The sequence below is a fragment of the Pleurodeles waltl genome, chromosome 7 (assembly GCF_031143425.1).
Source record: "Pleurodeles waltl isolate 20211129_DDA chromosome 7, aPleWal1.hap1.20221129, whole genome shotgun sequence".
In the NCBI taxonomy this organism is placed as follows: Eukaryota; Metazoa; Chordata; class Amphibia; order Caudata; family Salamandridae; genus Pleurodeles; species Pleurodeles waltl.
In genome coordinates this window covers 512,796,335-512,824,275 of record NC_090446.1, presented here as the reverse complement: position 1 = coordinate 512,824,275, position 27,941 = coordinate 512,796,335, and the positions used below count along the sequence as shown (strand labels likewise).

The following is a 27,941-nucleotide window of genomic DNA, read 5'->3' as shown; positions in this document are numbered from 1 at the left end:
AGTTAAGAAAAGCATCAAAGTGGAAGTCCACAAGATGCTGGAATTGGGAGTCATTGAGCACTCTGACAGTCCCTGGCTAGCCCAGTGTTTAAAATTGCTTGAATACGATCTGATGTAAGTGCACAGCCCTCCTTAGACAAAAGGTGACCTAAATAGGTTACCTTTGGTCTACAATATTGCAATTTCTTTCGTGACACTTTATGATGGTGTGAAGCAAGAAAAGAAAGTAAGGACAAAGTGCACTTTTCACATTGCTCAGGGGTATCAGCCGCCAACAAAATATAATCGACATATTGTATGAGAGCCACACCTTCAGGCAAAACAAAAGAATCAAGTTGTCGTTTTAACGCTTGACTATAAATACTTGGACTCTCCGTATAGCCTTGAGGAACTCTGCAAAATCTATATGATCGTTTATTCAAAGTAAAACCAAACAAATATCGGCTGTCAGGATGAATAGGGATCGAAAAGAAAGCATTCTTCAAGTCTATCACAGAGAACGTAGTTGCTGTCGGGGGAACCAAAGTAAGAAGTGTCGTGATGTCAGATACCACAGGATATTGTGGTATCACAATCTTAATGACTTCTCGTAAATCAATAATGAATCGGTAAATCCTAGTATCAGTATCCTTTTTCAGAATAAGAAGAATCGGACTGTTACAAACATTATACAGAACTTCCTCAACAATTCCAACTTCAATAAGATCATGCACAATTCGTGTGAGTGCTTCTTCACCCTCCTGTGAAATTTTGTATTGAGGCAAACGTGGCAATACAGCTCCCTCCTTGACACTAATATGTACCGGTGGAATAATCATTTGTCCCACATCAGTATCTGAAGTAGCCCACAAAGTACTAGGGAGTGAAGCTAAGGCAATATCCTCTTTAACAAGACAAATTCTTTCCATGACAGGATGATTATCATTTAAAATAACACGCACCCCGAGCAGTAAATTTATCAACATGGAATGCAAGTGGTTGTGACAATGGGCTAGGGGAAGGTGTTCCATCGAAACATATCGATGTAATGGTTAAGCCAGACAGGGGAGCCCTTGGAATCAATTGTTTAGACAAGGCGCTACGAGTAGCTCCTGTATCAACCAGAAACTGATCAGTAGAACCCAAAACATGTGCTGTAACATAGGGACCCCTCTGATCTACTGGAACTTCAACTGATTCCTTACCCCATCCTAGGCAATCCTATGCATAAGCAGAATCTTGGAAATCAGGCTGCACATGGTTAGACATCTGGTATTGGTTCCGTCTATCAAAAGTGTTAAACCCATCCTGCCCTCGTACATTAGCATCAACCCTAGCATGATCATTCGTGCTTCTTCTTGGTCCTGAATATCCTGAGCGATTTCTCATTTGTCCCCGACCACGTGAACACTGCTGAATATGTAGTGCTGGACAATCCGCAGCCCAATGCCCAAACTTCTTACAATACGCACACTGATCAACAGACAAATTCGAACGAGTGTAAGAAGAACCATAAGATCCACGTCCACCTCTATCACTACCTCTAAAAGACGGACCATAAGCTTGAGCCAACATAACCTTCGTCTTTAATTCTTTAATCTTTTCGTCCTCGCTACCTTTTGCTCCTAATTCCGGACGTTCATAATACTGAGCCATGGTCAAAGGAGAAACCGGAGTAGAGGTAGTCCATGAACTTTCACTAGCTTTTAGACGCTAGCTATTCCTGGTAACAGATTTGCGACATATTTATCGACAAACAAATGGCTGCCCGAATCATCTGACAATAACTGACCGCTAAAATCATGAAATGCTTCTTCAAAGCATGTAAAGGAATCAGAGACCGATTCATCTGCCTTTTGCTTACAAGATGCTAAAACAGTCCAATCTATCTTTTTAGGGGGAATAATCGTTTTTAACTTAACTAATATGGCTGCAGGAAGATCTAGAATCAACTGATATGGCTTTTTCGCAGGTTCCCTATCCCCGTCCATCTGTTCTAATTCTTTCCATGACGCCCCAAAAACTGCATGATCATCAATTTTACAAACAGTTCTCCACATATCTGGCGATAATATCAATCCGAAAAATAAATCAATGTCAGCCAAAGTCATAGTACAAGAACTAATTGCTCCCTCAACTTCCTCATAAAAGGCGGCTGGATTTTTCTGCGGGTCAGGTAATGCTGTTTTAAGTGCCATTACATCTGCCCTATTCCAAGGAGTATACACCCAATTATAAATAAAATAACCCTTAGCATCAACAGAAGTTTTATCATCACTTGTACCCAATCCTTTAGGAGGAACATACAAAGGCGCGGCCTCCCTCACTGGTTTCGCGTGAACTATCATAGTCTTATCTGTTCTGAAGTTGGAAGCTTGCACCCCACCGGTCTGAGATGTCCGTGCAACTACGTCCACAGCCCTTTTCTCCTCTTGCAAGCGGACTGCCGTAACACATAATTTCACCAAACGCCTGATTGCATCAGCCACCTGGGAGAAAACAAAAAGACCATCACGCATTTGCTTATGATCAGCTGCTACATCATCGGGCTCTAACTCATCAGAATATTTCCGATATAGTTCAATAACTTCTGAGCCAAATGCCTCAGTAAAATATAGCTGCTCCTTTTCCGTCCACCCTTTCATGTTGTCTAAAAGTTCAGAAGCAGAGACAACGCTACGAATTGTTTTACGAGCAATAGATCTAAGCTCAGACGCACGGTCAGCAGGCAACATAGAGCGACTGTCTCGCATCTTCTGTTGCTCCGAACTGGAGACCTTAGCTAACTCATGAGGGGCAGAAGGGACAACATACAGAGGTGGAGGGCGATCTAGTAATAAAAAATCATCATGTGGTTTATTAAGGATAGGATAGAGAGGTTGCCTAACGGTGTATTGGCCAGTTACCTGTAATTTACGTTCTTTCTCTTCTAGCTCCTTTAAGTCATTTATTTCTTTCTTTCTCATTTCCAATGCTTTCACATATACATCTTCCGCTGCTCTTTCTCAAGCAAGGCTTGCTCACGCTTCACTCGTCCACGCACTTCTTTCTCCCACATTCGTACACAGTCAAACATATCTTGCCTAGACTTTCGCTTACACATACATTGTTCCACATACTCAATCTTTCGCAAATCAAATGACCCATGCATAGGCCAACGTAACTCAGGATCCGCACGAGTGTATTTATTCCATAATGTGCTGTACATTATAGAAGAAAGACCATGTTTAACATACATATCTCTATTGGGCGTCCCCTCTGGGGGTGCCAGTTGCGATTCTTCCAGTCTCAAATTGGTACCATTACAAAAGCAACACATCCTACGAAGTGCGCTAAAAACAGGCATGGCAAAAATAGTGCAAAATATGCAATATTATAATCAAAGTAGCACTTAAGGTGCTGTTCAAATCAAAATGAAATTGGAGAAAATTCTCCTCATTACCTGCCTATATAAATTGCTATTTATATATCAATTCAAAGGACACAAATTGACTAGTCACCCGAAACACGAGATCCACAGTAAGTAGTGCTAAACTACATTACCAAACAAAGGCATCAAAACCCACAGCAAGTGCCGTAAAACGGCTCTTACCAATCACAGGGTGTCCAGGTCCAATTGCCAAGTTCTAAAATCGACCAAATGGTCACTGCATGACGAATGAACAAAAAGGATCTCAGTCGAGGACCGGCGCCACCTGGATGGTCAAATCAGAAAGAAGGGAAAAATGCTGTGGTTGCCAAGACTCGGGTCTCCTCAGGCATTGATCGTCCGCAGCGAGATCCCAATCCTTCGTCGCGACCAATCCGTTGGGCGTCCGAGTCACCGATGAGTCCCTGTTCGGGGCCAGTTTGTTGAAGTAAGCCTCAGCAAGGCCTACTAGTGCAAGGGGTTCACCTTTCTCTGCACAAAGTCCTCAGACCATGTAGGAAGAAGTTGGCACAGGAACTGAAATAAAAGACAAAGTTTATTAAACCTTATGAGGTGGTACCAGAGTTCAAACAGCACCCTTAGGTAATGTCTGAAGTAGCACACTGAACTGAGAGAGCATGGTCCTTTTATACCCACGCAGGGGCTAAAAGGAAGTGGTACAATTATAGAAGCAAGATTTGCATACATGTAAGGTCATGTGGAAAATGCACAGTCGACAGGTAGGAGGAGCTAACAGTTTTCAAGGACTAACAGCTGCAGACCTTACTGAGCATGTGCGAAAGTGGGAGATGCTAAATATAACTTGTCACTAGGGAGATTTTCAAGAGTAGTTAACAGAAAGGTAGGACAGAGCACATGGTGAGCACATGGCAGCATGTGGCAGAGAAAATGGCTGCCATAAATACAAAATGGATTCCGTGAAATGTTCACAATAGTTACTAAATACAAGATGTCTTCTGCTAATGCTTAATCTAATCGCTGCTAAACTACAACAGTCTTAGCCCCCAAACCTCACACAAAAGATGGTAAGAGAAAGATGAGGTTTTGTGTGGACTACAGAGGACTTAATTCTGTCACCAAGACAGATGCCCATCCCATTCCAAGAGAAGATGAGTTAATTGACAAACTAGGTGCTGCCAAATACTTAAGTACCTTTGACTTGACAGCAGGGTACTGGCAAATCAAAATGGCACCAGGAGCAAAAGAAAAGACAGCATTCTCCACACCTGATGGGCACTATCACTTCACTGTGATGCCCTTTGGCTTAAAGAATGCCCCTGCCACCTTCCAAAGATTGGTGAATCAAGTACTTGCTGGCTTGGAGTCCTTTAGTGCAGCTTATCTTGATGATCTTGCTGTCTTTAGCTCCAGCTGGCAGGATCACCTGGTCCACCTGAAGAAGGTTTTGCAGGCCCTGCAAGCATCAGGCCTCTCTATCAAGGCATCCAAATGTCAGATAGGGCAGGGTACTGTGGTTTACTTGGGACACATTGTAGGTGGAGGCCAAGTTCAGCCACTCCAACCCAAGATCCAGACCATTCTGGACTGGGTAGTTCCAAAACCCCAGACTCAAGTCAGGGCATTCCTTGGCTTGACTGGTTACTATAGGATGTTTGTGAAGGGATATGGATCCATAGGAACACCCCTCACAGAACGTACCTCTCAGAAAATGAAATGCCCAAGAAGGTAAACTGGACTATAGAATGCCAACAGGCATTTGACACCCTGAAGCAAGCTGTGTGCACAGCACCAGTTCTAAAAGCTCCAGATTACTCCAAGCAGTTCATTGTGCAGACTGATGCCTCTGAACATGGGATAGGGGCAGTTCTGTCCCAAACAAATGATGATGGCCTTGACCAGCCTGTTGCTTTCATTAGCAGGACGTTACTCCCCAGGGAGCAGCGTTGGAGTGCCATTGAGAGGGAGGCCTTTTCTGTGGTTTGGTCCCTGAAGAAGCTGAGACCATACCTCTTTGGTACTCACTTTGTAGTTCAAACTGGCCACAGACCTCTCAGATGGCTAATGCAAATGAAAGGTGAAAATCCAAAACTGTTGAGGTGGTCCATCTCCCTACAGGGAATGGACTTTATAGTGGAACACAAACCTGGGACTGCCCATGCCAATGCAGATGGCCTTTCCAGGTTTTTCCACTTAGAAAATGAAGACACTCTTGGGAAAGGTTAGTCTCATCCTCTTTCGTTTGGTGGGTGGGGGGGGGTGTAAGGAAATGCCTCCTTGCATGGTTACCCCCTGACTTTTTGCCTTTGCTGATGCCAAATTATGATTTGAAAATGTGCTGAGGCCTGCTAACCAGGCCCCAGCACCAGTGTTCTTTCCCTAAACTGTACCTTTGTCTCCACAATTGGCACAACTCTGGCACCCAGGTAAGACCCTTGTAACTGGTACCCCTGGTACCAAGGGCCCTGATGCCAGGGAAGGTCTCTAAGGGCTGCAGCATGTCTTATGCCACCCTATGGGCCCCTCACTCAGCACAGACACACTGCTTGCCAGCTTGTGTGTGCTGGTGGGGAGAAAATGACTAAGTCGACATGGTACTCCCCTCAGGGTGCCATGCCAACCTCACACTGCCTGTGGCATAGGTAAGTCACCCCTCTAGCAGGCCTTACAGCCCTAAGGCAGGGTGCACTATCCACAGATGAGGGCATAGGTGCATGAGCACTATGCCCCTACAGTGTCTAAGCAAAACCTTAGACATTGTAAGTGCAGGGTAGCCATAAGAGTATATGGTCTGGGAGTCTGTCAAACACAAACTCCACAGCACCATAATGGCTACACTGAAAACTGTGAAGGTTGGTATCAAACTTCTCAGCACAATAAATGTACACTGGTGCCAGTGTGCACTTCATTGTAAAAATACACCCAGAGGGCATCTTAGAGATGCCCCCTGAAAACATACCCGACTTCCAATGTGGGCTGACTAGTTTTGCCAGCCTGCCACACACCAGACATGTTGCTGGCCACATGGGGAGAGTGCCTTTGTCACTCTGTGGCCAGTAACAAAGCCTGTACTGGGTGGCGGTGCTTCACACCTCCCCCTGCAGGAACTGTAACACCTGGCGGTGAGCCTCAAAGGCTCACCCCCTTTGTTACAATGCCCCAGGGCACTCCAGCTAGTGGAGATGCCCGCCCCCTGGACACAGCCCCCACTTTTGGCAGCAAGTCCAGGGGAGATAATGAGAAAGACAAGGAGGAGTCACCCACCCGTCAGGACAGCCCCTAAGGTGTCCTGGGCTGAGGTGACTCTGACTTTTAGAAATCCTCCATCTTGCAGATGGAGGATTCCCCCAATAGGATTAGGGATGTGCCCCCCTCCCCACAGGGAGGAGGCACAAAGAGGGTGTAGCCACCCTCAGGGCTAGTAGCCATTGGCTACTATCCTCCCAGACCTAAACACACCCCTAAATTGAGTATTTAGGGGCTCCCAGAACTGAGGAAGATACATTCCTGCAACCTGAAGATGAAGAAGGACTGCTGACCTGAAGCCCTGCAGAGAAGACGGAGACACCAACTGCTTTGGCCCCAGCCCTACCGGCCTGTCTCCCCACTTCAAGAAAAACTGCAACAACAACGCATCCCCCAGGGTCCACCGACCTCTGAAGCCTCAGAGGACTACTCTGCATCTAAAAGGACCAAGAAGCTCCAGAGGACAGCGGCACTGTTCAACAAAACTGCAACTTTGCAACAAAGAAGCAACTTTTAAAGACCACACGTTTCCACTCTGCACCCGACGACCCCGGCTCGACCTGCGGAAAACTAACACCACAGGGAGGACTCCCAGGCAACTGCAAGCCCGTGAGTAGCCAGAGTTGACCCCCCTGGACCCCCACAGCGACGCCTGCAGAGGGAATCCAGAGGCTCCCCCTGACCGCGACTGCCTGTTTCAAGGAACCCGACGCCTGGAAAACACACTGCACCCGCAGCCCCCAGGACCTGAAGGAACCAGACTCCAGTGCAGGAGCGACCCCCAGGCGACCCTCTTCCTAGCCCAGGTGGTGGCTACTGTAGGAGGCTGGACTGGCTTGTAGTGAGTACCAAGGGGTACTTACACCTTGCACCAGGCCCAGGTATCCCTTATTAGTGTATAGGGTGTCTAGCAGCTTAGGCTGATAGATAATGGTAGCTTAGCAGAGCAGCTTAGGCTGAACTAGGAGACGTGTGAAGCTACTACAGTACCACTTAGTGTCATATGCACAATATCATAAGAAAACACAATACACAGTTATACTAAAAATAAAGGTACTTTATTTTTATGACAATATGCCAAAGTATCTTAGAGTGTACCCTCAGTGAGAGGATAGGAAATATACACAAGATATATATACACAATAGCAAAAATATGCAGTATAGTCTTAGAAAACAGTGCAAACAATGTATAGTTACAATAGGATGCAATGGGGAAACATAGGGATAGGGGCAACACAAACCATATACTCCAAAAGTGGAATGCGAACCACGAATAGACCCCAAACCTATGTGACCTTGTAGAGGGTCGCTGGGACTATTAGAAAATAGTGAGAGTTAGAAAAATAACCCTCCCCAAGACCCTGAAAAGTGAGTGCAAAGTGCACTAAAGTTCCCCTAAGGACAAAGAAGTCGTGTTAGAGGAATAATGCAGGAAAGACACAAACCAACAATGCAACAACTGTGGATTTCCAATCTAGGGTACCTGTGGAACAAGGGGACCAAGTCCAAAAGTCACAAGCAAGTCGGAGATGGGCATATGCCCAGGAAATGCCAGCTGTGGATGCAAAGAAGCTTCTACTGGACAGAAGAAGCTGAGGTTTCTGCAGGAACGAAAAGGGCTAGAGACTTCCCCTTTGGTGGACGGATCTCTCTCGCCGTGGAGAGTTGTGCAGAGGTGTTTTCCCGCCGAAAGAATGCCAACAAGCCTTGCTAGCTGCAAATCGTGCGGTTAGCGTTTTTGGACGCTGCTGTGGCCCAGGAGGGACCAGGAGGTCGCAAATTGGACCAGGAGAGAGAAGGGACGTCGAGGAAGACAAAGAGCCCTCTCAGCAGCAGGTAGCACCCGGAGAAGTGCCAGAAACAGGCACTACGAGGATGCGTGAAACGGTGCTCACCCGAAGTCGCACAAAGGAGTCCCACGTCGCCGGAGACCAACTTAGAACGTTGTGCAACGCAGGTTAGAGTGCCGTGGACCCAGGCTTGGCTGTGCACGAAGGATTTCCGCCGGAAGTGCACGGAGGCCGGAGTAGCTGCAAAAGTCACGGTTCCCAGCAATGCAGTCTAGCGAGGTGAGGCAAGGACTTACCTCCACCAAACTTGGACTGAAGAGTCACTGGACTGTGGGGGCCACTTGGACAGAGTTGCTGGATTCGAGGGACCTCGCTCGTCGTGCTGAGAGGAGACCCAAGGGACCGGTAATGCAGCTTTTTGGTGCCTGCGGTTGCAGGGGGAAGATTCCGTCGACCCACGGGAGATTTCTTCGGAGCTTCTGGTGCAGAGAGGAGGCAGACTACCCCCACAGCATGCACAAAAAGGAAAACAGTCGAGAAGGCGGCAGGATCAGCGTTACAGAGTTGCAGTAGTCGTCTTAGCTACTTTGTTGCAGTTTTGCAGGCTTCCAGCGCGGTCAGCAGTCGATTCCTTATCAGAAGGTGAAGAGAGAGATGCAGAGGAACTCGGCTGGGCTCTTGCATTCGTTATCTAAAGTTTCCACAGAGGCAGAGACCCTAAATAGCCAGAAAAGAGGGTTTGGCTACTTAGGAGAGAGGATAGGCTAGCAACATCTGAAGGAGCCTATCACAAGGAGTCTCTGACGTCACCTGGTGGCACTGGCCACTCAGAGCAGTCCAGTGTGCCAGCAGCACCTCTGTTTCCAAGATGGCAGAGGTCTGGAGCACACTGGAGGAGCTCTGGACACCTCCCAGGGGAGGTGCAGGTCAGGGGAGTGGTCACTCCCCTTTCCTTTGTCCAGTTTCGCGCCAGAGCAGGGCTAAGGGGTCCCCTGAACCGGTGTAGACTGGCTTATGCAGAATTGGGCACCTCTGTGCCCAACAAAGCATTTCCAGAGGCTGGAGGAGGCTACTCCTCCCCTGCCTTCACACCATTTTCCAAAGGGAGAGGGTGTCACACCCTCTCTCAGAGGAAGTTCTTTGTTCTGCCATCCTGGGCCAGGCCTGGCTGGACCCCAGGAGGGAAGATGCCTGTCTGAGGGGTTGGCAGCAGCAGCTGCAGTGAAACCCCAGGAAGGGCAGTTTGGCAGTACCAGGGTCTGTGCTACAGACCACTGGGATCATGGGATTGTGCCAACTATGCCAGGATGGCATAGAGGGGGCAATTCCATGATCATAGACATGTTACATGGCCATATTCGGAGTTACCATTGTGAAGCTACATATAGGTAGTGACCTATATGTAGTGCACGGTGTAATGGTGTCCCCGCACTCACAAAGTTCAGGGAATTGGCTCTGAACAATGTGGGGGCACCTTGGCTAGTGCCAGGGTGCCCTCACACTAAGTAACTTTGCACCTAACCTTTACCAGGTAAAGGTTAGACATATAGGTGACTTATAAGTTACTTAAGTGCAGTGTAAAATGGCTGTGAAATAACGTGGACGTTATTTCACTCAGGCTGCAGTGGCAGGCCTGTGTAAGAATTGTTAGAGCTCCCTATGGGTGGCAAAAGAAATGCTGCAGCCCATAGGGATCTCCTGGAACCCCAATACCCTGGGTACCTCAGTACCATATACTAGGGAATTATAAGGGTGTTCCAGTAAGCCAATGTAAATTGGTAAAAATGGTCACTAGCCTGTTAGTAACAATTTGGAAAGAAATGAGAGAGCATAACCACTGAGGTTCTGATTAGCAGAGCCTCAGTGAGACAGTTAGGCACCACACAGGGAACACATACATATAGGCCACAAACTTATGAGCACTGGGGTCCTGACTAGCAGGGTCCCAGTGACACATAACAAACATACTGAAAACATAGGGTTTTCACTATGAGCAGTGGGCCCTGGCTAGCAGGATCCTAGTGAGACAGTGAAAATACCCTGACATACACTCACAAACAGGCCAAAAGTGGGGGTAACAAGGCTAGAAAGAGGCTACTTTCTCGCACTGCGGTAGCAGGGGGACGATTCCGTCGACCCACGGGAGATTTCTTCGGAGCTTCTAGTGCAGAGAGGAGGCAGACTACCCCCACAGCATGCACCACCAGGAAAACAGTCGAGAAGGCGGCAGGATCACCGTTACAGAGTTGCAGTAGTCGTCTTCGCTACTTTGTTGCAGGTTTGCAGGCTTCCAGCGCGGTCAGCAGTCGATTCCTTGGCAGAAGGGGAAGAGAGAGATGCAGAGGAACTCGGATGAGCTCTTGCATTTGTTATCTAAGGAAATCCCCAAAGCAGAGACCATAAATAGCCAGAAAAGAGGGTTTGGCTACTTAGGAGAAAAGATAGGCTAGCAAGACCTGAAGGAGCCTATCAGAAGGAGTCTCTGACGTCACCTGCTGGCCCTGGCCACTCAGAGCAGTCCAGTGTGCCAGCAGCACCTCTGTTTCCAAGATGGCAGAGGTCTGGAGCACACTGGAGGAGATCTGGGCACCTCCCAGGGGAGGTGCAGGTCAGGGGAGTGGTCACTCCCCTTTCCTTTGTCCAGTTTCGCTCCAGAACAGGGCTGAGGGGTCCCTGAACCGGTGTAGACTGGCTTATGCAGAAATGGGCACCATGTGTGCCCATGAAAGCATTTCCAGAGGCTGGGGGAGGCTACTCCTCCCCTGCCTTCACACCATTTTCCAAAGGGAGAGGGTGTAACACCCTCTCTCTGAGGAAGTCCTTTGTTCTGCCATCCTGGGCCAGGCCTGGCTGGACCCCAGGAGGGCAGAAACCTGTCTGAGGGGTTGACAGCAGCAGCAGCTGCAGTGAAACCCCGGGAAAGGCAGTTTGGCAGTACCAGGGTCTGTGCTAGAGACCCGTGGGATCATGGGATTGTGCCAACTATGCCAGGATGGCATAGAGGGGGCAATTCCATGATCATAGACATGTTACATGGCCATATTCGGAGTTACCATTGTGAAGCTACATATAGGTAGTGACCTATATGTAGTGCACACGTGTAATGGTGTCCCCGCACTCACAAAGTCCGGGGAATTGGCCCTGAACAATGTGGGGGCACCTTGGCTAGTGCCGGGGTGCCCACACACTAAGTAACTTAGCACACAACCTTTACCAGGTAGAGGTTAGACATATAGGTGACTTATAAGTTACTTAAGTGCAGTGTAAAATGGCTGTGAAAGAACGTGGACGTTATTTCACTCAGGCTGCAGTGGCAGGCCTGTGTAAGAATTGTCAGAGCTCCCTATGGGTGGCAAAAGAAATGCTGCAGCCCATAGGGATCTCCTGGAACCCCAATACCCTGGGTACCTCAGTACCATATACTAGGGAATTATAAGGGTGTTCCAGTATGCCAATATAAATTGGTAAAATTGGTCACTAGCCTGTTAGTGACAATTTGTAAGAAATGAGAGAGCATAACCACTGAGGTTCTGGATAGCAGAGCCTCAGTGAGACAGTTAGTCATAACACAGGTAACACATTCAGGCACACCTATGAGCGCTGGGGCCCTGGCTGGCAGGGTCCCAGTGACACATACAACTAAAACAACATATATACAGTGAACAATGGGGGTAACATGCCAGGCAAGATGGTACTTTCCTACACAACCCCCCCCCCCAAACGAAGGACAATAAGACTAGGCATGACCTGATGAGTCTTCATTGTCTAAGTGGAAATATCTGGAGAGTCCATCTGCATTGGAGTGGGTACTCCCAGGTCTATGTTCCACTGTATAGTCCATTCCCTGTAGGGATATAGACCACCTCAACAATTTAGGATTTTCACCTTTCATGTGTTTTAGCCAAAGCAGAGGTTTGTGGTCTGTCTGAACAATGAAGTGAGTGCCAAACAGGTATGGCCTCAACTTCTTCAGTGCCCAGACCACAGCAAAGGCCTCCCTCTCTATGGCAGACCAACGCTTTTCTCTAGGGGTCAACTTCCTACTAATAAAAGCAACAGGTTGATCCTGGCCCTCAGAATTAAGTTGTGAAAGGACTGCCCCTACCCCTAATTCAGATGCATCAGTTTGGACAATGAATTTCTTGGAGTAACAGGGGCTTTTCAGGACAGGTGCAGAGCACATGGCCTGCTTCAGCTCCTCAAAAGCTTTCTGACAGTTTGCTGTCCATAATACCTTCTTAGGCCTTTTCTTTGAAGTGAGGTCATTAAGAGCGGCTGCAATGGAGCCATAGTTCTTAATGAACCTCCTTTAATACCCAGTGAGGCCTAAAAAAGGCTCTCACCTGAGTCTGAGTAGTAGGGGGAACCCAATCTATAATAGTTTGGATTTTCCCCTGAAGTGGTGCAATCTGTTCCCCACCAACAAGGTGTCCCAGATAAACCACCTTCCTCTGCTCTATCTGGCACTTTGAAGCCTTGATAGTGAGGCCTGCCTTTTGCAGGGCCTCCAAAACTTTCCATAGGTGGACCAGGTGATCATCCCAACTGGAGCTAAAGACAGCTATATCGTCCAGATGTGCTGCACTAAAAGCTTCCAGCCCTTGCAGGACTGTATTCACCAACCTCTGAAAAGTGGCAGGTGCATTTTTCAATCCAAAAGGCATTACTGTGAATTGGTAATGGCCTCCAATGGTTGAAAATGCAGTTTTTGCTTTTGCATCTTCTGATAATTTGATCTGCCAATACCCTGCAGTCAAGTCAAAAGTGCTTAGATACTTGGCAGATGCCAGTGTATCTATGAGCTCATCTGCCCTGGGTATAGGGTGAGCATCAGTTTTGGTTACCTGGTTGAGACCTCTGTAGTCTACACAAAACCGCATTTCCTTCTTTCCATCCTTGGAATGAGGTTTTGGTACAAGTACCACAGGAGAGGCCCGTGGACTTTCAGAGTGCTCAACCACTCCCAGTTCTAAAATTTTCTGCACCTCTTGCTTTATGCAGTCTCTGACATGGTCAGGCTGCCTATAGATTTTACTTTTGACAGGCAAGCTGTCTCCAGTATCTATAGTGTGCTCACACCAAGAAGTGGTACCTGGCACAGTAGAGAAGAGTTCAGAAAACTGACCCAGGAGATTTATGCAGTGGTCTTTCTGTTCAGCAGTAAGACAATCTGCCAAAACTACACCTTCCACTAGAGCATCTTGTTATGTGGAAGAGAAGAGATCAGGGAGAGGGTCACTCTCTTCTTCCTGTCCCTCATCAGTTGCCATGAGCAGGGTGAGATCAGCCCTGTCATAGTAGGGTTTCAGGCGATTGACATGGAGCACCCTAAGGGGACTCCTGGCAGTGCCTAAGTCAACTAAGTAGGTGACTTCACCCTTTTTCTCAACAATTGTGTGGGGTCCACTCCATTTATCTTGGAGTGCTCTTGGGGCCACAGGCTCCAAGACCCACACTTTCTGCCCTGGTTGGTACTGAACCAAAACAGCCTTCTGGTCATGCCATTGCTTTTGGAGCTCTTGGCTGGCCTGAAGGTTTTTACTGGCCTTTTTCATGTACTCAGCCATCCTTGATCTGAGGCCAAGTACATAGTCCACTATGTCTTGCTTTGGAGCTTTTAAAGGTTGTTCCCAACCCTCCTTAACAAGTGTTAGAGGACCTCTCACAGGGTGTCCAAAGAGGAGTTCAAAGGGGCTGAAGCCTACTCCTTTCTGGGGTACCTCCCTGTAAGCAAAAAGGAGGCATGGTAAAAGGATATCCCATCTCCTGCAGAGTTTTTCAGGGAGTCCCATAATCGTGCCTTTGAGAGTTTTGTTAAATTTCTCCACCAGTCCATTTGTTTGTGGATGATAGGGTGTAGTGAACTTGTATGTCACACCACACTCCTTCCACATGGCCTGTAAGTAAGCAGACATGAAATTGCTTCCCCTGTCTGATACCACCTCTTTCGGGAAGCCCACCCTGGAAAATATTCCCAGGAGGGCCTTTGCCACTGCAGGTGCTGTAGTGGTCCTTAGAGGAATTGCTTCAGGATATCTGGTGGCATGGCCCACTACCACCAAGATAAACCTATTGCCTGAAGCAGTAGGAGGGTCAAGGGGGCCAACTATGTCAACCCCTACCCTTTCAAAGGGAACCCCAACCACAGGCAGTGGAATAAGGGGTGCCTTTGGAGTGCCACCTGTCTTGCCGCTGGCTTGACAGGTTTCACAGGACTTACAAAATTCCTTTGTGTCCTCTGACATTCTAGGCCAATGAAACAAGGGAACAAGCCTGTCCCAAGTTTTCATTTGCCCTAAATGTCCAGCTAAGGGAATGTCGTGGGCTAGAGTTAGGAGGAACTTTCTGTACTCCTGAGGAATCACCAGTCTCCTGGCAGTTCCAGGTTTTGGATCCCTTGCTTCAGTGTACAAGAGGTTGTCCTCCCAGTAAACTCTGTGAGAGTCACTGACATCCCAATTTGCTTGTTTGACAGCTTGCTGCCTTAGACCCTCTAGTGTGGGACAGGTATGCTGTGTCACACTCAGCTCCTCCCTGGCAGGCCCCCCTTCACCCAAAAGCTCAGCAGTGTCTGCTTCCAGCTCCTCTGGTGTAGGTTTTGCACAGGGTGGAAATTCTTCTTCCTCAGAAGTAGAATCCACTGTAGAGGGAGGGATAGTAGGTAGTGCTTTACTTCTACTAGCCCTAGCTTTAGGGAGCACTTGGTCCATTGTTCCAGGATCCAAGTCACCCTGTCCTTTTTGCTTTTTGGCCTGAGTCCTTGTCAAAGCAAAAATATGCCCTGGAATGCCCAGCATTGTTGCATGGGCCTCCAACTCCACATCTGACCAAGCTGATGTCTCTAAATCATTTCCAAGTAGACAGTCTACAGGCAAATCTGAGGCAACCACAACTTTCTTTGGACCAGTAACCACCCCCGCAGTTGAGATTGACAACAGCCATGGGGTGGCTAAGTGTGTTGTTGTGAGCATCGGTTACTTGGTACTGGTGACCAAGTAGGTGTTGTTCAGGGTGGACCAGTTTCTCTATTACCATTGTAACACTGGCACCTGTGTCCCTGTAGGCCTGAACCTCAACACCATTTATTAGGGGTAGTTGCTTGTACTTATCCATGTTAAGGGGACAAGCAACCAAGGTGGCTAAATCAATAGCCCCCTCAGAGACTAACACAGCCTCTGTGGTCTCCCTAATCAGACCAACTCCAACTAAGTTACCAAAAGTGAGCCCAGCTACTCCCTTGGATTGGCTATTAGTAGGTTTGCTCCCACCACCACTGCTATTACTAGGGGCACTATGTGTAGCAGCAGGGGTTGTAGTGGTAGGAGGCTTGGTGCTTTTCTTTGGACAACTGGGATCTGTTGTCCAATGGCCTTTTATTTTACATAAATAGCACCATGGTTTCTTTTCTTTGTTTTGATTAGAAGAGGATTTGGGCCCACCACCCCCACCAGAGTGTTTTTGTGGGCCTGATGAAGACTCATTTTTAGATTTGTCCCCACCCTTGTCAGAAGACTTACCATCCTTCTTCTTATTGCCATCTTTGTCACCCCCTGTATGAACTTTTCTGTTCACCCTTGTTCTGACCCATTTGTCTGCCTTCTTTCCCAATTCTTGGGGAGAGGTCAGATCAGAGTCCACCAAGTACTGGTGTAACAAATCAGACACACAATTATTAAGAATATGCTCTCTCAGGATCAAGTTATACAGGCTTTCATAATCAGTAACTTTACTGCCATGTAACCACCCCTCCAAGGCCTTCACTGAATGGTCAATAAAATCAACCCAGTCTTGTGAAGACTCCTTTTTGGTCTCTCTGAACTTCATCCTGTACTGTTCAGTGGTTAAGCCATAACCATCCAGGAGTGCATTCTTAAGAACTGTAAAATTATTGGCATCACTTTCTTTCACAGTACGGAGCCTATCCCTACCCTTTCCACTAAATGATAGCCATAGGATAGCAGCCCACTGCCTTTGAGGGACATCCTGTACAACACAGGCCCTCTCAAGTGCAGCAAACCACTTGTTAATGTCATCCCCCTCTTTATAAGGGGGAACTATCTTGTGCAGATTCCTGGAATCATGCTCTTTTGCAGGATGACTATGGGGAATACTGCTGCTGCCACCATGGGTTTCAAACCCAATTTTCTGTCTTTCTCTTTCAATTTCTAAGGACTGCCTATCTAAATCCAGCTGTTGCTTCTTGAGCTTCAGCCTGGATTCCTCCACTCTCAATCTATTGAGCTCCCTTTCTAACACTCTGTCATCAGGGTGGATGGGAGGGATATGCCTAGAAACAGAAGTATGGTGAGAATGGACAGAAGGAGACCTGGCCCTAACAGAAGGCATCCTAACAGCTTGGTTAACAGAAACATCACTTCTACTGTGATGAGAAGGAATACTCTTGCTATGATGTGAGACAACACTATCAGTATGGTGTGGCTCTACATCAGTACCAACTATGCTAGGTTGTCTGATAATGGGCAGGCTAGGAAGTTTCTTTTCTGAATCTTTTCCTAAGGGTGTCCCTGGGTCAGATTGTGAACCATTAGCTACTTTTTCAACAGAAGGGGCACCTCTGGCCTTATCCTGTTCTACAAGCATGTTAACCAACAGTTCTCTGGGGGGATTCTTCCCTACACTTATACCTCTTTCTATGCAGAGACTCCTTGCTCCTTTCCAGCTAAGGTGATCATAAGCAAGTTTGGACAGATCAACAGTTTGGCCTGTGCCAGACATTTTAGAAAGTGTTTAAGTGATAGAAAAAGGAACAAAATGATTTTTCAGAACTTTTAGAAAGACAGAAAAAAAAACTTTTTAAACTTTTTGAGAACTTTTTGAAAGTTTAGAAGTACTTTTCAGCACTTTAGAAAAGGAGTGAGAAAAGAAATGCAAAACTTTTTGGTTAGGTGTACATACACTGAACTTGTTTTGTATATTTTTCTCTTATGAAAAGTACAATGACAAAAGTGGTAAGTAGTTACAAAGCACTTATCCCGCCACTGCACAACCAATGTAGGAGGCTGGACTGGCCTGTAGTGAGTACCAAGGGGTACTTACACCTTGCACCAGGCCCAGGTATCCCTTATTAGTGTATAGGGTGTCTAGCAGCTTAGGCTGATAGATAATGGTAGCTTAGCAGAGCAGCTTAGGCTGAACTAGGAGACGAGTGAAGCTCCTACAGTACCACTAGTGTCATATGCACAATATCATAAGAAAACACAATACACAGATATACTAAAAATAAAGGTACTTTATTTTTATGACAATATGCCAAAAGTATCTCAGTGAGTACCCTCAGTATGAGGATAGCAAATATACACAAGATATATGTACACAATACCAAAAATATGCAGTATAGTATTAGAAAACAGTGCAAACAATGTATAGTTACAATAGGATTCAATGGGGACACATAGGGATAGGAGCAACACAAACCATATACTCCAAAAGTGGAATGCGAACCACGAATGGACCCCAAACCTATGTGACCTTGTAGAGGGTCGCTGGGACTGTAAGAAAACAGTGAGGGTTAGAAAAATAGCCCACCCCAATACCCTGAAAAGTGAGTGCAACGTGCACTAAAGTTCCCCAAAGGACACAGAAGTCGTGATAGGGGAATTCTGCAGGAAATTCCCCTGTGACGGGGGCACAAGTCTGCAAGCCAGAAGGTTAAGAGAACTACTGATTAAAAAAAAAACTAAATAGGATCCACTGCAAGGTGGCTCTGTTGGGAGTTACACAGCATCCTCCTTGGCGCGACCTAGGAATGGCCTGCACAACCCATGCAGTCCTGTGGCAATCCAGGGGCAAGGGCCTTAAGGGAATTCTGGTGAGAGGTGAATCGCCCCAAGAGAGATGTGTCCAAGGAAGCTCCAATACAGGCACCAGGAAGCACTGAGATCACAGACAGAGAATGGTCACCCAAAGAATATTGGACAAAGGCCAGTGCACCTGGGTCCTGATGGCCAAAGCACACAAACCCTGTGACAACCATCATTGTGGCCCAAGCATGACTTGGATGTGGTCCTCTTGGCTGTTCCTCAGCAATGCCTTCGCTTGGCCTGTGATAGACCTGGCACAGTCCACACAGTCCCATGGCAATCCACCAAAGGGCCTTGAGGAGACTCCTGTGCGATGGAGTTCTGGCACAAGAGGGAAGCCTGAAGCTGCTCTACTGGCAGATGTTAAGATGCACCAAGGCCTTCAAGGAAGATGCCTTTTCATCTAGGTCATCCTCAGTCTTTGGAGGTTCACTATATCTAGAACCTGAATGCCTTCCGAGAGATCCTTGAAGTGGACTTCCCACTGCTCCTGATGCACCCGCATCAAACTTCGTAAATAGACTTCACCACTGCTCAGGATGCGACATCTCAGTGGACTTTGCAAATAGACTCCAACAGTGCTTGAATGAACTGTAGTGTCATAGACAGTCGATTGAGGGATCCGGACTTCAACAATGCCCTTCGTGCCCAGAGTAGTCTGGTTAAACTATGGTGGTGTGCCATGATGCTGAGCGCCCCCGCTGCACCTGTCTACGCAACGTGTCCGGTGGACTGCCTGAAGAGACTCAGTGGTGTTAATTCTAATGTTTGTTTCTCTCCCACAGGTTGGACTTGTTTGTTTCTTTGAAATAAAGTTTGGGAGGGATGTACAGTCTGGCTGGACTCATCCTAGTGTTTCCACAAGCCACTCTGCTGAGGGCTGCCTTCCACGCTCACTCCACACCCATCCATCACAGGAGTCACCAGTCAGGTGACCCAGCAAATAAAAGAAGCCGGCACACGTGCCCTGAGCCAGTTTACATAACTATAATTATGTGTCCGTGTTGTTACTTAAGAGTACCATCAAGGCCTAGGGCCCCAGCATCACACTGAGGAGGACTGCCACTCGGCTATCACATGATTTGGTGCCATGTGGTTTGGGGGACAGCACTGACATACATCTGATCGTGATGTGAGAACAAATGCCTCCTCGCCTAGGCCTGCCCTTACTGAGGTGTCTCACCTGCTCTGGCGTATGTCAGCTAATAGCAACAGGATTGGATTTAATGTGCTAGACAAAGCACTCACAAGGCACACTGTTCACCCTGCACTCACGTAGGCATTGTTTTTTACCATTTGGTGTACCATTGCCACCTTACAGTTCAATCCAAACCAAGCTCCAATTTCACACTTTCAGTAACTGACCTTAACTGTAGCGAGGCAGAGCAGTTCAAGACTTACTCTGGGCGTTGATGTGGATTGGAAACTCAGAATAGATAATGTGTTTTATAAAGAGCAACTGCTGCCTGAAGGCATCTTTGCTCTGGGAAGAAATGCATGACCAAATGCTCCAGTGAGATGGATTGAAAAGCAAGAGAGAATAGATAGGTCTTCAGCTCCTTGTGAAGGTCCACCTGGTTAGATGCATGTCTCTGCTCCTCAGGAAATTTGTTCCAGTGAGCAGGAGCAAGAACCAAGAAAGATGCTCTCCCTACTCTGGAGCAATGCAAACGCCTTGTGCACTGTACAAAGTGTTGTGAACAAGATCCGTTCATTTACTGGTAGCCTGTGGTGTAAGGCTGATTGGGATGCAACAGAAAGATGCTGAGGTAACTTAATTAATAGACACGCAACTGCATTTTGCCCAGTTTCAAGGCATCTTATAAGATCTTTAGGTTAGGCAAAGAAGACTGCATTCTTATAATTCAAACAGTGTGAGATATCTTCCATCATCCTTCTCTCTTTAACTGGGAGCCGAGAAGGAATTTTCCTTAAGCTTTCCAAACGGGCAATATATTTAGCAGCGGTCTTGAAGCAGTGCTGATGGTAACAGACAGGCTTTGTATCTGGTGGTGTGCCAACAGCCTGTAGCCATTAGAAAGGGGTTCAGATTGAAGGTTAATTCCCTAGGACTAACACCTCCATTTCATCTGCATTCAGCTTTAAATGGTTATTGGTCGTTATACAAGATGGGAGTAAAGCAAGATATGCGTGAAATGTAAAAAGAGAGCCAGACTTACTGCCACTTAGAATACTAAAAATTGAAGTAAAACAGACTAGTTTAAAAAGTAACGCCAAAAGAGGAAACTAAAGAAACAAAGGGGGTTAAATAAGCATTAAAGAACTCTGGTGCCGAACAGTTTTTATTAATTCAATGGTGAGGCAGTGCTTTTACGTTTAAAGAGAAGTAGTTTTTTTCACAGTCATCTAAATACCAAACATAAAATTAAAAATTAAAACTGGACCCCCTCGAGCTCCTAGCACTAGCAATTTTTGTAATAAGGTCTCTCACATTTAAACGAGGTAAAGCCCCTTTTTCTGGCGTGTGACAAGGAGTTCCGAATATAAACTCGCTTCCAATTGTGGGTGTCAAAGAATTCAGAATGTAAAACCCTTTCCCATTATATTTCTGAAAGAGGACAATGTAAAGCCCCATGCTACGGTGTCTGTCATGGAGCTCACAAAATAAAACTCGTTCCTGGTGTATTTGTCAGAGATTTCATAAATTAAAACTCATTATTTTTGTGTTTGTCAGAGAGTTTACATGTCAATATGTACACTATGGAAAGGCAGAGCAGCTTAGGCGTGGTGCTCTCGGTTAAAATACTTCCAAAAACAAGTAGAAAAAACCCCACATCAATCACCACCTAGGATGTCAGCAGGACTAATTATGAATCTTCTACATAAGCACAGAGCTGCCACTCCACACTATTAATAAAGTAAAAAACACACAGCAGTGAAATGTCAGCAGTACTTTTAACAAGTGTTTGGTTACCATGTTGCATCTGCAGGTCATCAAAAAGACTACTTGTTTCATGCTCCACGACCAAAAGCAAATGCTGACACTAAAAGCAGAGAATTTATCTTTCCATGAAATTTCAAGCACATAACAGGCAGCCCAATGAAGCAATGCTTAACGAGGAAAGACCTCATGAAACCCAATAACTACAAAGAGCTGATCCACAGCTCCCTCGCTCCTCACAGTACTATTCCTTATTGTACTTTTTAAGGGACTCGTAACGTAAGGCCTCCCAGAAAGCTGAAGCTGTTTATATGTAGACCTAACAATTGCGCCCAACCTCTGTACCTAAAGACTCTCTGCTCACCTAACATAGCCTGAATTGAAACACTCCGAGCTGCACGTGGGGAACATACAGCACACCTCTGTAATACAGTTATACTGTGACATTGTCAAAACAATTTAGTGAGTCAGCATAGCCCATGCAGAAATCACCTCTAAGTTCCGGGTCATGAATTGGGATCCCAAAAGGGCCTACTCAACCTTTCATCCTCTTGGACTTGAGGACATGAACACACGTGAGTTGGCTAACACTAACATCTGTTGTTGTAGCCACTCCAAGGTTTCAGCTCCATATGAACAGCAATCCATTGTCCTCCGTGAAAAGTAGAAATAAAACATGATAAGTAAAGCGAAACATTAATTCACATGAATTGTGTGTTTTTAGCCACTGCTAAAAAGAAGGAGTAAGTGTCAGATGTGGTAGTTGCTGCCGGTTTTTCTCTAAACCATTGTTCTGTTGGAAACATTGGTACATATTCAGAAACTGCATGTTGTAGTATGTAAAATACTTACTAAATTGGAGGGCTTTAGTAAGACGGGGTTAAGTAAGGGACATGGAAATATGATCACCCACCCACAAAAGAGTAAGACCATTGCTAGTCACAAAGTACACTTCCAAAAGTTATTACTGCCCAAAAGTTCACAAATCAGTAGTAAGTATACTCCAGGCCCGCCTTGGAGTAAGTCAAACATCACACATGCCCACCCACAGCTATACCAGCTAACTATGCTAGAAAATAATAGAAGCAGGGATCCCTTTGTAAATACCAAACAATCGCAAACGTACACAAAAGTGTAAGTTTACCTTTGTGAACGAGGCCCTAAATAATTATTTTCAGTACAAATACACATAACTTTAAATGCAATTACTAAATATTAGTTAAATACTGAAAAGCTGCTCAGGGTGGTTATTTAAAAAAATGATTATAAAATAATGTTAATGACTAAAATTAATTCTCGAATTCTTAAATACATATTTATTTTGATCAGTTAATGTGCTGTAACGTTTTATTTTATTACTTTGCGGTTAAAATAAAACTGTAAGATTAATTTATAAATGTATTTTGCATTGAAATATGTTTAATACTTAAAAAATGAATATATTTTGTTATTTTTCCCTATACGTTTCCCTTGAGAGTTCTTCATCTGCGTGTGAAAAATTACTAGCACTAAATTTACACACGTAAATTCTGTCCTTGCTATCTCCACCTCCTGAGTTCAGAACTTTGATTATATAGTAGTAAATGGTGTCCACGTGTTTTGGAAGGACTAAATAGGGGTAGTGGTGCTGCACAGGAGGGCTTTGATAGGGCCTGTGACCCACCCGTAAATGACCTGGCCCCCTTTCTGCCACACCATCGACAACTACCACAGCCAGACACTGCCTTTTCAGCCTGGGAAAAGTATTATTGTTCCAGTCTATATTTCATGTTTTACTTTCTTCTTGCATTCCCTAAGAGCATTTGCTTTTTAAATAATTATTTGTTTGTGTTTTCTATGCAGCTCCATATTACTCTTTTATAGTGTGCAGTGTGAGAGGTCGACCCTATCTATGTGTGAGAATTCAGGTTATGGGCGGGCCACGATTGAAATCTGTGGAGTTCAGGTCCAACGCGTTGTAAAATTCCGACCGTGCCTGTCAGTGGTTCATAAAGGGGTTATGACTACATATTCATCCAATCATTGGCATCTCTGCAATGCACAAAAAGAAACGGACAGGTGCACCAGAATGAATTGTGATTATTTGCGAAAGTGTGTGCAGGAGGTACACAGGTGTCAAAATATTGACATCGTGAAAGTTAATCCCTCAGGTGCCGTGGCACTCAGGCGCCACGGACGTAACCAACTCGTCCTGGTATGTTGCCCTCGGGGAAGCGCTAGCTCTCCCCCGAGGGCCTCACACCCTCCTCAAGGGGCAAGGATGGAAGGTGAATTGCTTCTCTTTCCACCCCTGCCCCTCCCGACCCCCCCAGTGACGTCTGATGACGTCAGCGCGCGATTGCACACTGACCTCATTAAAGGGCCCCCCCATTGCAGTGGAAGCTGAGCTTCCAGTGTGGATTGGAAGAGAAATGCTTTCAGAAGCATTCAAAGGAAATAAAGGGCCTTTCCATTCCTTTGTCTCTTTGAGCATTTCTGCAGCCCGAACGTGAATTGATTGGGCTGCAGAAATGCCCACTAGACACCAGGGAGTTTGCATTTTTTTATATTTACTTACAAGGGGAGTGACCAAATTATTTTTAGGCCATTTCTGACCAGAAACCACTAGACACCAGGGATTTTTTTCAGGTCAGTTACACGCAAGGGGAGCGACCCCTTACGGAAGGGTTGCTCCCCTGGGGGGTAAATTTAGTACCAGGGTTTATATTTTATTTTACTTATGGGGACCGACCCCTTAGGCAAGGGTCTCTCCCCTGGGGGCGCAACATTTATTTTAGACCATTTCTACCCCCTTGGGTGTAGATCGGCCCATTTTTATTAGGCCGATCTGCCCCCCAAGAGGGGCACAAACCACTAGGCACCAGGTATTTTTATTTTGTTTACTTTTTACAGATGGGGAGCAAACTTATTTTAGGCCATTTCTGCCCCCCTTCTGGGTAGATCAGCCTATTTCTATTAGGCCAATCTGCCCCCAGGGAGGGTCAGAAACCACGTAGACATTAGGGATTGGTGTGTGTGTGTTTTGTATGGGGGGGCAGCCCCCATGGGGGCACATTACTGTTTGTTATTTCTGTCCCCCTTGAGGGCAGATCGGCCTATTTTTTTAAGGCCATCTGCCCCTAAGAGGGCAAAAAGCCCACCAAAGACCAAGGAAGATCTTTTTTTTTTAAAAAAAGAGGGTGGGGGTATGGCCATACCCACACCCCAAATAAATGGTGACAAAATTGTTCTGCCCACCGGTGGGCAGATGGGACAATTACCACCGATCCACTCCCTGGGGGGCAGAAAGGCTACTAGATGCCAGGGAATTAAAAAAATATAAAATAGTGGGGTGGTGGCTACCAACCAGTAAGGGCATGGTTAAGGGCCCCCCCCCCAACTGAAGGGGGTAACAGTCTTTCAGCTCTCCCCGCACACTAAAACATCTTATCCCATGGCAAGCAAGAGGACATTTGAATATTTTGGGTTTTGGTTATACATTTGGGCCATGAGAGCTTGTCTAGCTCTCAAAATCATCCCACTTGGAATGGTGAGGGCTGCACTTTTTGCACTTTGGGACGCTGCCATGTAGAAAAATCCATGAGACCTAGACACAGCTGAAAACTAAACATCTGGGAGAGTCCAGGGTGGTGTGTTTCACATGCACCCCGCACCATTTTGTAACCCACAATGCCCTGCAAACCTCCAACTTTGCTTGAAATCACACATATTTCCTATATTTGTGTGATGGAACCTTCCGGAATCTGCAGGAATCCACAAAATTTCTACCACCCAGCATTGTGACATCTATACCGATAAAAATTCTGCCACACTTGTCAGCCTAAAAACACTTTTTTTCCAAACTGCCTTTTTGTACCCGCTTTGGTTCCCCCTGATTTTCGACCTGTTTTTGGCTCTTCCCTTTCACAGGCAATTGGCCCGCCTACGCAGGTGTATCATTTTTACCGGGACAATGAGGGGAACGTTGGGTGGTAGGAAATTTGTGCAGGTGCGATGATACCACACAGAAATGTGGGAAACATTTGATTTTTTAGCTAAATTTGAGGTTTTCTGAGGATTCTGGGTAAGAAAACACTGGGGGATCCACGCAAGGCACACCTCACTGGACTCCCTCGGGGGTCTAGTTATAAGAAATGTTTGGGTTTGGTAGGTTTTGGCTGAGTCCAGGACCACAAACACAGGTACACAGCCCCTGCAAAAAGAGGTAGTTTTGTACTTGATAATTTTGAAGTGTCCACATAGTGTTTTGGGGCATTTCCTGTTGCGGGCACTAGGCTTACCCACACAAGTAAGGTACCATTTTTATTGGGAGACCTGGTGGAACTCTGAGTAGAAGGAAGTTTGTGGCTCCCCCTCAGATTCCAGAATTTTGCAGCACCAAAATATGAGGAAAAAGTGTTTGTTTTGCCAAATTTTGAGGTTTGCTAAGGATTCTGGGTAACATAACCTGGTGAGATCACCACAAGTTACCCCAACCTGGGTTCCCCTAGGTGTCTAGTTTTGAAAAATGCACAGGTTTGGTATGTTTCCCTAGGTGCCAGCTGAGCTAGAAGCCAAAATCCACAGCTAGGCACTTTCCAGAAAACAGGTCAGATTTCAAAGTAAAATTGTGTTGTGTCCATGTTGCGTTTCCTGATGTGGGCATTAGGCCTATCCACACAAGTGAGGTAACATTTTTAGCAGAAGACTTGGGGGAACATAGAAAAGAAGAAAAAGTGTTATTGCCCCTTGCCTTTCTCTACATTTTTTCCTTCCAAATGTATGACAATGTGTAAAAAAGACGACTATTTGAGAAATGCTCTGTAATTGACATGCTAGTATAGGGACCTCGGAATTCAGAGAATGTGCAAATAACCACTGCTTCTGTACGAAAGTACCATCTTGCCTGGCATGTTACCCCTATATTTCACTGTATATATGTTGTTTTAGTCTATGTGTCACTGGGACCCTACCAGGCAGGGCCCCAGTGCTCATAAGTATGTGCCCTGTATGTGTTCCCTGTGTGATGCCTAACTGTCTCACTGAGGCTCTGCTAACCAGAACCTCAGTGGTTATGCTCTCTCTGCTTTCCAAATTTGTCACTAACAGGCTAGTGACTAAATTTACCAATTCACATTGGCATACTGGTACACCCATATCATTCCCTAGTATATGGTACTGAGGTACCCAGGGTATTGGGGTTCCAGGAGATCCCTATGGCCTGCAGCATTTCTTTTGCCAACCATAGAGAGCTCTGACAATTCTTACACAGGCCTGCCAGTGCAGCCTGAGTGAAATAACATCCAGGTTTTTTCACAGCCATTTACCACTGCACTTAAGTAACTTATAAGTCACCTATATGTCTAACCTTCACCTGGTGAAGGTTGGGTGCAAAGTTACTTAGTGTGTGGGCACCCTGGCACTAGCCAAGGTGCCCCCACATCGTTCAGGGCAAATTCCCCGGACTTTGTGAGTGCGGGGACACCATTACATGTGTGCACTATACATAGGTCACTACCTATGTACAGCGTCACAATGGTAACTCCGAAAACGGCCATGTAACATGTCTAAGATCATGGAATTGTCCCCCCAATGCCATTCGGGTATTGGGGGGTCAATTCCATGATCCCCCTTGTCTCTAGCATAGTACCCGGGTACTGCCAAACTGCCTTTCCGGGGTCTCCACTGCAGCTGCTGCTGCTGGCAACCCCTCAGACAGGTTTCTGCGCTCCTGGGGTCCAGGCAGCCCTGGCCCAGGAAGGCAAAACAAAGGATTTCCTCTGAGAGAGGGTGTTACACTCTCTCCCTTTGGAAATAGGTGTGAAGGCTGGGGAGGAGTAGCCTCCCCTAGCCTCTGGAAATGCTTTGATGGGCACAGATGGTGCCCATCTCTGCATAAGCCAGTCTACACCAGTTCAGGGAGCCCTGCTCTGGCGCGCAACTGGACAAAGGAAAGGGGCGTGACCACTCCCCTGACCGGCACCTTCCAGGGGAGGTGCCGAGAGCTCCTCCAGTGTGTCCCAGACCTCTGCCATCTTGGATTTAGAGGTGCTGGGGGCACACTGGACTGCTCTGAGTGGCCAGTGCCAGCAGGTGAAGTCAGAGACTCCTTCTGATAGGCTCTTACCTGTCTTGGTAGCCAATCCTCCTTTGTTGGTAGCCAAACCTCCTTTTTCTGGCTATTTAGGGTCTCTGCTTTGGGGAATTCTTTGGATAACGAATGCAAGAGCTCACCAGAGTTCCTCTGCACCTCCCTCTTCACCTTCTGCCAAAGGATCGACCGCTGACTGCTCAGGACGCCTGCAAAACTGCAGCAAAGTAGCAAGACGACTACTAACAACCTTGTATCGCCTCATCCTGACGGCTTTCTCTACTGTTTCCAGGTGGTGCATGCTCTGGGGGTAGCCTGCCTCCTCCACGCACCAGGAGCTCTGAAGAAATCTACAGTGGGTCGACGGAATCTTCCCCCTGCTAACGCAGGCACCAAAAGACTGCATCACTGGTCCTCTGGGTCCCCTCTCAGCCTGACGAACGTGGTCCCTGGAACTCAGCAACTCTGTCCAGGTGACTCCCACAGTCCAGTGACTCTTCAGTCCAAGTTTGGTGGAGGTAAGTCCTTGCCTCCCCACGCTAGACTGCATTTCTGGGTACTGCGTGATTTGAAGCTGCTCCGGCTCCTGTGCACCCTTCCAGGATTTCCTTTGTGCACAGCCAAGCCTGAGTCCCCGACACTCCTTCCTGCAGTGCACAACCTTCTGAGTTGTCCTCCGGCGTCGTGGGATTCCCTTTTGTGACTTCGCGTGGACTCCGGTTCACTTTCCTTCCAAGTGCCTGTT

The 27,941-nt window shown here is 46.6% G+C and overlaps 1 protein-coding gene across 4 annotated transcripts in view; it reads right to left on the bottom strand.

Annotated features, from left to right (window-relative positions):
- Positions 1-27,941, bottom strand: part of LOC138304285 (serine protease 27-like) — a 283,335-nt gene that overhangs the window by 56,360 nt on the left and 199,034 nt on the right. For 2 of the 4 annotated variants that reach the window (XM_069244219.1, XM_069244221.1), the window contains exon 5: positions 2,366-2,468. The exons of the other annotated variants lie outside the window; for them this stretch is intronic. In XM_069244219.1, coding sequence (XP_069100320.1) covers positions 2,366-2,468 — 103 coding nt within the window. The remainder of the gene's footprint in view (positions 1-2,365; positions 2,469-27,941) is intronic. 4 annotated transcript variants of the gene reach the window in all.